The sequence below is a fragment of the Eptatretus burgeri genome, chromosome 10 (genome assembly GCF_056783735.1).
Source record: "Eptatretus burgeri isolate ZD-2024b chromosome 10, Ebu_testis_v1, whole genome shotgun sequence".
Lineage (NCBI taxonomy): Eukaryota > Metazoa > Chordata > Myxini > Myxiniformes > Myxinidae > Eptatretus > Eptatretus burgeri.
The window spans coordinates 16,289,948-16,303,528 of NC_140970.1; the positions used below are offsets into that span (position 1 = coordinate 16,289,948).

A 13,581-nucleotide genomic window follows, 5' to 3' on the forward strand; every position below is an offset into this window, starting at 1 on the left:
TTCAGAGAGACATCATAAGAGTTTGAGATTTGTTAGGATTGAAAGACATGTTCCATGTGTCTGAGGGAAGAGAATAAGGAATGAGGGATCAGAATAAGTAATGATGATTACAAATACGCTGATAGGTCTGTAGTTAAGGGAATTGTTTTGTTTTTACACCTTTTTGTGCAATGTGGTAATGTTGGCTGACTTCCAAGCAGAAATTTGGAGTTCATTACTTAGCTTATTGGAAGCAGATCACTCAGAAGGCCAAGAGAAACAACCATGACCAGGAAACCGGAAACAGAAGTATTGTCAACTAGTTATCCACAAGACAGGCATCTAACCGAGTGAAGTAGTGAGACTACCATTTGGAGAAGTGTCACGAACAAGCAAATGAAAGCGTCAGTCTTCGACTGAGTGTGCGATCTGCCCTGCACAATCAAACCTGTGACCTTCATGATACCATTGTGAAATTGTGCCAAAATTTTAGTGTTTCAGATTGTTGTATTGCTCTGTACCTCTGTGTAAAATTTTACTTTTTTAATGACATTGGACTTTTTTTTTTTTACATGTTTTCATTTCGGACATCGCTTTGTTAAAGATAACGTTTAAAAAAAAATAGTATGAGGAATAACTAAACAGTCATTTCAGCCTCTTTGCTGGAAATGCCGATGGAGAAATTCCTGAGATTAATTATCGAGCCGACCAGAATTCAATGTATCATTTCAATACCTCCACCACCAAAGGTGGATGGAGGTTATGTCTTCACCCCGTCTGTCTGTCGTCTGTCTGTCTATCTCAAAACGTTGTGGGCGATTTGGATGAAAGTTTGTGGAGAGGTTGGGTGTGTGACGAGGAAGAACTGATTCGATTTTGGTGAAGATCTGAAGTTGGAGTCGAGAATTTTTTTCAGTGATTCTTCACCATTGAGAGATAAGGCCAAAAACAATATATAGCACAATAGCCCAAAAAGTTGTGGACGGATTCGGATGAAACTCGGTGGATAGATTGGGTGTGTGTCTGTATGACGAAAAAGAAGCGTTTCAATTTTGGTGACGATCCGGATCCGCGAATTTTTTAATTTCTTCAGTAATTCTTCACCGTTGAGAGATGAGGCCAAAGTTATATCCAGAAGAATATTTCAAAAAGCTGTGGATGGATGACAAACTTGGTGGTTGAGTTGGTTACATGACAAGAACAAGCTGATTCGATTTCGCTTCAGGTCAGTAGATCCGGCCTGTCAGTGGGATTCCAAAATGTAAACTGTTCAGCCTGGCGGAGGTACGTCCTTTGTGAAGGTCGAGGCAAAAGTTTGTTTTGTTTGACTTTGGGTTCTTGGAAAGTGAAACGTACAGAAAATTTGGACATCACTTCATTGATAACGACTTTAGGATGTGCTGCGAGTTTAAATTAATTGCTAGTTTCAGACCTTTTGCGATAAAGGACTTTGCAAAATTTCAGATTTCTACAACTTTCCATTCTTGATAATATGTAGAACACAGAGCAACTTAAAGAAATGACTTTTAGTCATCGATGGTGTTATTTGTGATATCACCTGTGAAGAATGAAGAATGATAATATTTTGGACACTACACTAAATGTGTTGCCAAATTTTCAGGTTCGTTGGGTTTATATTTGTGGAGATGTACTGGCAATGCTGAAACCCAGATTCGAAGCCAGGTTGATGCCTCGGTAATTGCTACACAACTATGTCCATTCGGAGCTCATTTATTGTGTGCAAGGCCTTTATCTGTAGCATTGTTGTGTATTTGGCCTCACTCTATGCCTGGTGTTGGCTTAATGGTGATAGTCCGTGGGCTTATGTAACATTTTCTGGATTTGTCATTTTTGGGGGTAGATTCGTGGTACCCATGTCTAAACACATCTCGAAACTTCACTGGTTTGGAAAAAAAAGGGTGCCAGTTTTCCATTAACATTTAGGGTCTCCCTTTTGAATTTCAAAATGGCCACCGCCCAAAATCTTCTTTTAAAAATAATATTGCAAATTAACCATAACTATTCATTCAAATGTCATACAATATTTATTTTATCTAAACTCATATAAAGGGGACAAAGATTCATTGGAAGCAAACTAAAAGCACTAGAAATACTCTTTCTATTGGAAAAAATTCAAGATGGCCGCCTGATTTCGGGGGTTTTCCATGTAAAATGCCATTACTTTTGAACCAATAGACACAAGAAGATGTTTTTGGTGTCTAATCATATGTTTTGGCACAGGAGGATTCCAATCATAACAACATATTTATGATTGGAACACTCTTTGCCAATCCTCCAAAACATTTAACAGAAATAATATAGAGCATGTAATTCAATATAAATTTATTTGGGCGGTTGTATAATTAGAAGATGGATAACTTTTTTTTTTCAAAGGTATGAAAATGCTACATGTATAAATCAGGAGTGTCAATGTTACTGATTAAACATTTATGATTGTCATTGTTTCAATCATCTTCGAGATCTTGACCAATCCTTGGTGGTGTTATGTTCATACAGCTGTCACCTTCCCCACCACATTTGCAAAGTTTGGTACAGACCACACTGTTTCCTCTGCATGAGCACCTTCTTGAACACTTTGATTTCTCGCAGTTACACCTGATGAGCTGCAACACTGAGACTGGAGCTGGTGCAACCTGAGAAAGAACAATCAGTAGCTTTTTGTCTTGGTTTCACCACCCCAAGGTCAAAGGGTCAAGAAAAGTTGGGTTCAATACCATATCCTGGCGCCAGATATTACAATGGACATGGGCACGGCGTATATGTTCAATCCATGCTCCCTGAGTCTGGTGGCAGTTTGTCAACTCCTTGTTCATCTGTGAGTTGCTTGAACAAAAACCATCTCAGCATCTTTGCTTGCCCAAAGTGGACTCCAACTGGAGAGAAAAGAGAGCAATGAAACTCTTCACAACCACGAAGAACTTCTTCAGATGGCTCATCCCCTTCGCCAAGGTCAGCTGGTGCTCTCAGAATGGTGCGGCTTGCCTTCAGGAAAGTTGTAAAGCACCCCTTCTTTCCCTTCCCTTGGATATGTCATGTTGTATCACAACCTGTGAGAGCATGCCAGTTGACCAAAGCTGCTGATTTCTCTGGGCCAAGCTTGTCATATATAGGCTGTAGGAAGACTTTCCGTCGTCCTTCGCTTGTGCCCATGATTAGTGCAGAATGGTTGCCAAGTAGTGGTGTTCTTCGTAGAGCCAAAAGTAGCACATCAGTATCGTGTGAATATATGTGGACATTCATTCCATTGCTCGCAACTTCTACAGCATGATAATTATGAGTGTCCACCTCTTCCTGTGTGCTGACACCGGTCATTGTTTCAACTTCATAATTCGTCACGACCTCTTTCCGTGTTGCAGTCATAACCTTGACGGTACTGTAGTGGATGAGCTGATGGGAAAGGTAGAGAGTTAGTGAATCCTTTGTGCTGGTGCTGGCGAGAAACATATTTTTGTCTTTGATGCCTGTTGAGTCTTGAACAATGTCGGGTTTAGTTCCCTTCAGCTTGCCTTTCCGCCGCTCTCTAGTCTGCTCCTTCAGCGATGTAATCTTGGTGTAATTATCAAATATAACTCTCACTTGACAATATCCACGAGCCTTTGAGTCAATGAGTGTGACAAAGGATGTTGCAAGTTCTTTGCAAATCTTGAAATTTTTGACTGCCATTAATTCCTGTACGACTCCCATTCAATCAACTACAAGGTTGTGCAGAAGCTTGAGCTGTGTCATTGGCCACCGGATCTTTTAGAAGCTTTATCACTGTGCTCTTGTCTGTAGTAGGATGAATAGATCTATCTGGTCCCATGAGAATTTTGTTGGTGTTGGCAAACTCATGCATGCCAATCACTTCTTGACTTGACACAACAAGCAGATTCGAAAGTCAATGGAAGGTTCAGTTGCACGCTTCTTACATGACGGTTCTCCACAGGACGCCATGGTTAATCTGGAATCATAACCATAAGTGAAATTAACAAGTTTCCATAAATTTCAATGCCTTAAGTATTTTATAGGATGGGATGTCCACTGTGCATTTTTTGTCTTCTGAAATAAAGCAGTAAGTTATTTGGTTCACAGTGGATATGCATCATATTGCAAGCAGAAAATACTCGTCAGATACCAGTAATAAGTGTCACATTCATACCAATATTTCTTGACATTAACATCAAACCTGTTGATATCCATGCAAACAGAGTTCAGATGAACAGTTGTCTCAAAGAGAATGCATTTGGTACCCAAACTCTATTTGCACACACTTTGAATTATATGTTCAAAATAACGTTAAATACCGAAAAGTCATACATATAGGGTAAAAACGGCAGCCATTGTGAAATTCAAAATGGAAGCCCGAAAAGCTCATAGAAAAACTGGCACCCTTTTTTTCTGAATCAGTGAAGTTTATATAATAGATGTGTTTAAACATGGGGGCCAAGAATCTACCCAAAATTTTGCTTTTTATTACATAAGCCCACAGACGATGAGGGTGGTTGGCTTGGAATCCCACTTGGCTGTTGAATTAATACCAGGTGGGGTTGACTCTGCCTGTCATCCTTCCGAGATCGGCAAAATGAGTGCCAGCTTGCTGGTATCCTGTGTGGGAGTAGCGACCAATCCAGGATTGTACCCTCTAGCCACGGAGACTGCTTCGGCAGCACCAATGCTCTGCACAGAGTATAGTCCGAATGGATGGATGGATGGATAGTCCCCACTCTTGCCTGGTTCAGCTCCTTCCAATGTTGCTCCCATTGAGGGGATTGAGTCCAAGGCATTCTGTGTCATTGTCTTATTAACAACTTTTAACGGTGCTCGAAGATCTAAAGTCTCACAGGAAATATCTTGGGGAACAGGTTTCTGAGATCTCGCCACACAGGGATACCACTTTGTTGATGATGTCATTAGTTTCCGATGGTGCCCAAAATTTGATCAGTTCTATGTTAGTTTGGGTAAATTATGGAAATTTCTTTCCACCTTTCCCTTTTCCCGTGTGCCCTAATCTAATTGCCTAAAATCCTTTCTTAACTTCAGGACCAATTCCCATGGCAGGCTGCACTGCTTCAAGATAGGGTGTGGACATGTGGTGCTGTGTTCATTGGCGGCAACTGGTTCCTTACAGCAGCTCACTGTGTTTCGTAAGGAAGAATAAGGACTTCGGTTGATACACTGTATTAAGTACCTGGCAGTGTTAGAAAATTATTGACCGTTTCATCAAATTCATTAATTGATTTTTGTTTATTGTTTTATTTTAATTGTCTTGAAAATATTAAACCTTATGAATTGTTGGAAATGACAAAGTTTGAATCAATATTAATATTATTGCAAAAACAGTTGAGTAATTACAAATTACAACCACTATTGTTTTTTACTGGCAGTTTATTTATTTAGTTTGCTCATGACAAATATAATTTTAATTACGTGGTGTGTCAGAGTACCGGCACAATGCAACATTTGCTTAAAACTTGCAGAATTTTCAAATCATGGGCTTTTGGCCTACTAGCAGATACCCGTCTACGACGGGTATGGGGGACAGGACGGATCACAATACTCGGTTACGGTAGTTTCTTTGGATGTTTTGCGCCACATTCAACAGCTCCGTTCATATTTTTGGCGTGTCTGGGTGCCCATGGTAGCGTTTGAGACCGGTCGCTTAAAATTGTTGGCCTTGACACAAAGTGCCAGATGAGTAACACAAACGATTTGACATATTCATTGTTTCTATATTACCTCCATCAACAGATTAACAACATGGCAGGATAAAAGTCGTAAATGCTGAATCGAACAAACGTCCTGAACTCATGGACTTAGTTAAATAAAGCAGGTCGTCTGGGATCCGGCCGTCGGTTTGCCGCCGAACGCTGCTGATTGTGACGTCATCGATTCCCTCTTTGAAAATTCTATCTATATTCGATTTTTTGAATCCGCTATCACCTGCGTAAATACATGGCACACATAATGTGATGATTTCAGAAGTATGAATAGAATATGTTCGGAGAAAAGTGTGTTAGAAGTTCCAGGCTTACGCCCATTATACGATACATTTATTACACATGCAAACATGGTAGAAATTTTGACCCCTCTCTACCTCCCTCTTCCTCCTCTGCAGTCTAAACCCATGTGCTCCATATATGCACCTTCCCTTCACTCCCCTTACTCTTCCCAACCCTATTTCCCTCCTTTCCCCCACTTTATCCACAATCCCTTTACCACCGTTATCACCCCCATCACCATCCATCTCGATTATTATTTCTCAATTTGAGCACCCCCCATGCATATGTAATAAATACTGTATGTTGCACCTCTCAAACAACAAGATAAGGACAGGATGTCATGTATTAAGTCTATAAGAATGTACAAGTGTTATTTTGTTGCTTCACCATGTTGATGGTTGTCAAATAGTTAGTTATTCCATTTCTTAATTTTTAGACTTTTTCTCATGTTATACTGATTGATGTGCTCCTTGGCCTAGCAAAGTCATGGCAGAGTACAAGGTGCGTGTGGGAGAGCTGGCACGCCTGACACGTGAGACCACGCAAGATGAGCTGCTGATCGATCGCATCGTCAAACATCCAAGATACAATTCAAGAACAAACAAGAATGATGTTGCACTGCTATTCGTGGCGAAGATGGACCATATACACTTGTACACTCCAAGTCTCACGCCAGCTTGCATTCCACATTCTTCTCTGCAATTCCCACCTGGAACTCAATGTTTTGCCTCAGGCTGGGGTCGTGCACTGGGTACTGCTTGATTCTTCCTTATTGGCTAACATTTATATAACGTTTTCTGCACAATATTTCATTTTGAACAATTCTTTTTTTTTTTTTCTTCTTCTTTGTTTTGCATAAAAATGGAAGGCTCGTGGAAGAGCAGAACAAGGGACAATCTATCAATAAAGAAAATGAGGGCAAAGGCAAAACAGTTGGATGACCAAAGAAACACCTGAAAGAGATAGCATAAGGAGAGGAATTGTCAGACATCGATGAGAACAACATCTCAGCAGGTGGAGTAAAACTCAGTCGTGGAAATGAGAGATGCCATAAGGTGGCAGTGGGCAGCAGATATGAATAACTTGAGAAGACAGACTGAGGAAGACCGTTCCAAAGGTGAGAAAGGTGTGTGAAATTTCCGATTTCATGGGTCATTAAACGTGTGGAAGTGCTTCCATGACCTCTCACACAATCCATATAACGAGAGATCTCAGCAGTTGCAATGTTGGAAGGAGAAGAACACAATGGTGATAATGTTACTTTATCCTGATGAGTTAAAAAAATTCATTGCTTTCGTATGTGGCCGGAAATGAGCTGCGAATCGGACATAAAAACAAATGGTGGCGTGCCGGAGCTGGAGTTTGCGTTTGAGGAAGTTCATGGACCATGGACCAAACGTTGCCTGTGGCCTGGTCTGCTCTTTCTTGGTTGTTTCAAATTGGTGGTGTTGAGTTTCTTGCCAATGGTTGGTTGGCTGTGACTTTTTTTCATAATGTTTTTCCTGACCAATTGGTTGAGGGGTCTCTCTATGAAAAAAAAAAAAAAAAGCAATAACACCATAGCTCCTTCCTTTACCCAATACTTTTCACTTCCCTTTGTTTTCACTATATTCCATTGGTCACTTCCGAGCCAACTCTCCAAAGCGTCCAAACTTTCCTGCATCTTTTACCATTGTTCAAAACTATTTCCCTCTGCTTTGTTTCTCAGTAGAAATCTAAATAACTCGAAACAATGGCATAATAATTAATGGGATTTGGTGCTATATTACAGAGGTCATAGAGTTTAATCTTCCTACAGCAGCAGCATCAATTAAACCAAAACCTTCTTCTTTTTTTTTTTTTTTTACACAAAATTGAGTCTCATGGAAGAGCGCTGTTATGTGAAGTAGGGTAAAAAGGCAAGTCGACAACGAGGCAGTGGAGTCACAGTTGGACAATAAATGCAAGCAAATGAACGAACTGGAAAAGATAAGGAGAAGGAACACAGTAACTAGCAAGTAAGAAGGTTTGATTCGGTCGAGTTAACGAAGTATGCTTTGCGGCTCCTCCCTTGTCCCCTGTTTATTTCACACCATTTTGCATCATTGTTTTTGGTGCATTTTTCATCATTTTTGTGTGCAAACAGCTCCATCACAATGATGAGAAATGAAAGAGACAATATAATGTCTGTGCCACAGAATTGACGACTTTGGCAAAGCGCCCCAACGTGCTTCGCTGGGTGAAGTTAAATCTGATTGGGAACTGTTCAGCCTTTCACGGAGAGCGCTTCACTGAGGGCATGGAGTGTGCAGGTTTGCTCTGTCATGTGTTTTTTTTTTTCTTTTCTTCCCCTTCATGATATGATGAGCTTAAGGTGGATTGTAAAATTGGAGACGAGAGAGCGTGGGTGGGGTAAATGTTACATGGCTGAATAACAGTCTCAATAATTTTCACATCTTCTCTTCTTGGTCGTAGGGTAAAAAAAAAATTGATCCAACAAGGTGTGGTTGGGAAACATTTCATTGTGTAAAAAGTCAGTTAACAAAACTTATCACAATATATAACTAGAGGGGGAGCACTCGGAAGAGTGCAAAACCTCCGCCGCCTATACTGCTCGGTCACTCAAGTGAACCTGATATCCTATTCATTCAATTTGATGTCAACAGTGCTCACAGAGTTATAGTTTGCAACTTTCCCTTTGACTTTTAACTTTTACATACTCAATTCATTTGTCATAACTAGATTCCTTGAGACAGAAATTGATTTTATGTGGGTATATCCACCTGGAGTTCCAAAATCAGCCCCAATTATAATTTTGGCATGTTTTTTTGTTGGAAATCACATAACATGTAGAAATGCAAAAAAAATCGAAATTTTGTTGAAAAAAAATTTGCGAAATTTTTTTTTCTCTAACAATTTTATTTTTTGGGGGGGGGGGGGTTGGAAATCACTTAAAACATGTAGAAATGCAAAAAAAAGAAATCGAAATTTTGTTGAAAAAAAGCTGAAATTTTTTTTTTCTCGAACAATTTTTTTTTGGGGGGGGGGTGGTTGTAAATCACTAAAAACATATATAAATACAAAAAAAAAATTCAAATGTTTTTTCAAATTGGCCGCCATAGTGGCCATATTGGATTTTGGACCAAGTCCAAAATCTAATGGCATGATCCTTGGACCAGACCTAACCCCCCACCAAATATTTCGTATTCGTAAATACACCAAATATTTCGTCGAAATACGTCAAGGAGTTTTTCCGTAATACTGTTCACAAACAAACAAACAAACAAACAAACAGAAAGGGGTGAAAACAGTAACCTCCATCCATCTTAGATGGCGGGGGTTAATTATTATTGAGCTATTGAAACTTTTAATGATAAAACTCTCGTTTTATCCCACTACTTCTGTTAGGCTTGCTGTTCAACCATGAAATCTTTATCCTATGATTCAGATGTTAATATAATATCCCTCGAGATTCTAAAACATATATGAACGAATTAAATCATGAAACTCTCACAAAACATGGTTATATGAGCTGAAAATGAATATTTATGGTATTTATGGGAAGCTGTCATCGAAAGCCACTTCAGCCAGAACAATGAAAGAATTCTCAATTTGAAGAATGTGGGGAAATTTTACTTGAAGCTTTTCAGCTGTTTTTATTCTTCATTGATACTCCAGTGGTTTTTGATGAAATACGTGAAATAAATTCAAAGATTGGGAAATGATATGCTGTATGTATCAGTATTTTTGTGATTTCAGTACATTTGCTTTTCCTGACAAGCTGTTAAGTAACAATAAGATATCAAAGAATTTCAAAAATATGTTTTTTTTTTCTGAAATAATGACTAAATGCATAGATTTTTACACAAATGAATAAAACATCTCCATAATGGCAGACATAGTAACAAAGAGATGGAAGAAAGATTTAAATAAATGTTGTCATAAAAAAAACACATGTCTGATATCCAGATTCTGCTTGCCAGGGTCTCTTGATGGATCTGCTGACACCTGTGATGGTGACTCCGGAGGTCCTCTAATCTGCTACAACTCCCTGAACGATGCCTACGTCTGGGGAATCGTGAGTTGGGGCCATCGATGTGGAACCGAAGGATTCCCAGGTGTCTATGCCAAGGTGGCATTCTACTACACTTGGATTCGCTCAATTACTGGCAAAGACATCTTCAAGCACTAGAATTGATCCCTTCTTCACTTTCCGATTATGGCTGCTCCACATTTTAAAACAACCCACACACCATTGACATCAATAATGTGACTTTTCAACAACAAATGAAACTCTTTGCATTTGTGATGAAGACAGTATTACATAAATAAAAGAAAAGGTAAGTTTACATTCATGATTGTCTTGAATCGTGTGTGTTAACTATTCAGCTCTTGGCATGCAATAAGTTCCATCACCCACCACCATTACACGTCTTTCAATTAATTCCAATCAGCTTGTTCTTTTACCCATTCTTCTCTCCAATGCTCTATTCTTTCTTTCATAGCCAAAAACTTTTGCATAACACAATCAAATCATGAATTTCAATTTATTTTTGTGATGTTCTTGTAAACCAAACTTTCTGCCATGTTGAATTAAAAGGATGTTTTGGCTTTTAGACTTTTGTGAGACATCGTGTTTGAACTGTACAAAGTGAGCACATTACTGGTATCTAAACGTGTGAACAAAAGGCTCCTACAGTGAGATTGACGAGTAAATAACCGATCCTTATGGAAGGGTTATTTCCACCACTTCTGTAGGTTTAAATGCGTTCGCAATTTGTAGACGATCCCATATGAGTGAGATTGTATGGCCCTCAGGGCTCCCGCAAGCGAGTGCCCTCCCGAATTTTCAAGAGTTATGTGCAAAACGAACGGATATAGTCAGGCAACCTGGGGTTACCAACACTGGCTGAGATCACGTTCTTGGTCTGCATTCTCACCAGGGAGTGCGATACGGTACACGTTTTCATCAAGAAAATTGGAGTCCTTTCTCCAACCTGCACTGCCCGGGCAATTAAATTTGGTTTTTTTTACTCCATAAATCCTTTTTTTTTAAACCACCTCCAGGTCCAACCACCAGTTTTCAACTCATTCGGTCCAGCAGTTCATGCATGCACAGAAGTCAAACAAACACTTCTCAAATTATGTATAGTATGATTATCATACATTAATGGAGTTATGTATATGGAAGCCTGGTGTTGGCTTAGTGGTTAGGGTGGCGGCTTGGGATCCGAGGGTCCTGAGTTCAAGCCCCGTTGGCTGCTGAATTAATACCAGGGGGTTGACTCAGCCTGTCATCCATCTAAGGTCGGCGAAGTGAGTACCAGTGTACTGGTCCCGGTGTATGCCCCGGTTAGAATAGGTGTACCATATCCCTGTGTGTCGTAAGAGGCGACCAGGGTTGGCGTCAGGAAGGGCATCCGGCCATAAAACATTGCCTCAAGAAAAAGCCTAACCCCTGCACAGCAGAGAAAAATGGCTGTAAAAACGGTCATTTTTTTTTCTTTTTTTAATGGAGTTATGTATATATGTGTGAAGCCAAAATTCCAAGGATTACAGTGTTCATAAATAAAAATGAGTACATGACTTTTTGGGGGAAACTTAAGCTAGCATCAAATTGTAAAGATACATGTGCATACAAAATAATTTAATTTGAAACTAAATAAATAATGCAACTATCACAGAACATGGTTATATGAGCTGAAAGAGAGTGTTTATATTTACAGGAACCTGTCGTAGAAGGCCACTACAGCTAGTGCAATGAAAGAATTCTCAATTTGATGAACATGTGTGGAAGTTTCACTTGAAGTTTTTCAGCTGTTTTTATCCTTCATTGATCCTCCAGTGTTTTTTTTTTTTGATGTTCTTGTTGAAATACCTGTAATAAATTCAAAGAAGAGTGGGAATTGAGCATTAAATAACAAATGACACGTGCAACAATAAATGAACAAAGCACAGAATAACTATAAGGGCACTCGGTAGAGTGCATACCTCCGCCACAAAACACCTGATCCATGAGAACATATTGAGCCCAATACATTTTTTAAATATCATGCTATACTGTATGTTGTTTTTGGCCTTATCCCTCAATGGTGAGGAATCACTTTAAAAATTAACAAATTCTCATATCCAAATCTGGATTCGGATCTTCACCAAAATTTTTTAAATTCTTCCTCGTCATACACCCAAAGTGTCCACCAAGTTTTATCCGAATCCACCCACACTTTATTGAGATATCATGCTATATCGTGTTACAGTTGTGGAAATTCACAGAACACCATTCAGGTTCCCCAAAGATCAGTTATTTCGATAAGTGTATGTTCCAGGTTAGATTTCACCACCGATGTATAACGAGAATTATTCGTGTGCCGGGCTGTGCATCTTTGAGGTAGTGTTATTCTTTTCTATCTTTATTTTAAAACAAAAACGTCATCACAACAATGACAACCCATGGCCACGTTTGACGGTGATCTCCAACACGGCCGCGTTTTGACGGTGATCTCCAACACGGCCGCGTTTTGACGGTGATCTCCAACACGGCCGCGTTTTGACGGTGATCTCCAACACGACCGCGTTTGGCGGTGATCTCCAACACGGCCGCGTTTTGACGGTGATCTCCAACACGGCCGCGTTTGACGGTGATCTCCAACACGGCGGCGTTTGACGGTGATCTCCAACACGGCGGCGTTTTGACGGTGATCTCCAACACGACCGCGTTTGGCGGTGATCTCCAACACGGCCACGTTTTGACGGTGATCTCCAACATAGCCGCGTTTTGACGGTGATCTCTAACACGGCCGCGTTTTGACGGTGATCTCCAACACGGCTGCGTTTTGACGGTGATCTCCAACACGGCAACGTTTTGACGGTGATCTCTAACACGGCCGCGTTTTGACGGTGATCTCTAACACGGCCGCGTTTTGACGGTGATCTCCAACACGGCCGCGTTTTGACGGTGATCTCCAACACGGCCGCATTTTGACGGTGATCTCTAACACGGCCGCGTTTTGACGGTGATCTCCAACATGGCAACGTTTTGATGGTGATCTCCAACACGGCAACGTTTTGACGGTGATCTCCAACACGGCTGCGTTTTGACGGTGATCTCCAACACGGCGACGTTTCACGGTGATCTCTAACACGGCGACGTTTTGATGGTGATCTCCAACATGGCCGCGTTTTGATGGTGATCTCCAACACGGCGACTTTTGACGGTGATCTCCAACACGGCCGCGTTTGATGGCAAGGTCAGATCAAAACGGCATTACCCTCTGAAGAGCTGGCCAATCGGAAGTGAGAGGGGCGGATCCAGCCTGGGTGAAGGTTCAAAGGTGAAAGGGGGGAGGGCGCTGATTTCGGGTGGTGAAGACCAGAGTGACCCCTCCCCTTGGGGCTATAAAAGCCGCGTTTGCTCGCCAACAGGGCAGTGGAGTTGGTGCAGTTGGAGTTGGAGAGAGCGCTTGAGAGGAGTTGGGGAGAGCGCTTGGAGAGAGCGCTTGAGTTGCGCGGAGCTGGGAGCGCTTGAGAAGAGCGCTTGAGTTGGACGCTGGACTTCGTGGCTTGCGGTTGGCGGTGGGAGTGGAGAGACGCCCCGTTGAGTGCTGGAGAGTTCGGAGTTCGGGCA

General features: G+C 40.9%; 2 protein-coding genes across 5 annotated transcripts in view; one reads left to right on the plus strand and one right to left on the minus strand.

The window, feature by feature from the left end:
- CFI (complement factor I) overlaps positions 1-10,573 on the plus strand; it is a 139,198-nt gene extending 128,625 nt beyond the window's left edge. Inside the window, exons 11-14 of the mRNA XM_085897142.1 lie at positions 5,020-5,123; positions 6,458-6,729; positions 8,156-8,269; positions 9,941-10,573. Of these exons, the coding sequence (XP_085753268.1) occupies positions 5,020-5,123; positions 6,458-6,729; positions 8,156-8,269; positions 9,941-10,149 (699 nt within the window). The 3' untranslated portion in view covers positions 10,150-10,573. The remainder of the gene's footprint in view (positions 1-5,019; positions 5,124-6,457; positions 6,730-8,155; positions 8,270-9,940) is intronic.
- Positions 10,574-11,760: 1,187 nt separating this feature from the next.
- LOC147017993 (dual adapter for phosphotyrosine and 3-phosphotyrosine and 3-phosphoinositide-like) overlaps positions 11,761-13,581 on the minus strand; it is a 63,153-nt gene continuing 61,332 nt past the window's right edge. For all 4 annotated transcript variants that reach the window (XM_085897147.1, XM_085897146.1, XM_085897143.1 and 1 more), the window contains one exon: positions 11,761-11,835. In XM_085897147.1, the coding sequence (XP_085753273.1) occupies positions 11,788-11,835 (48 nt within the window). In that variant the 3' untranslated portion in view covers positions 11,761-11,787. The remainder of the gene's footprint in view (positions 11,836-13,581) is intronic.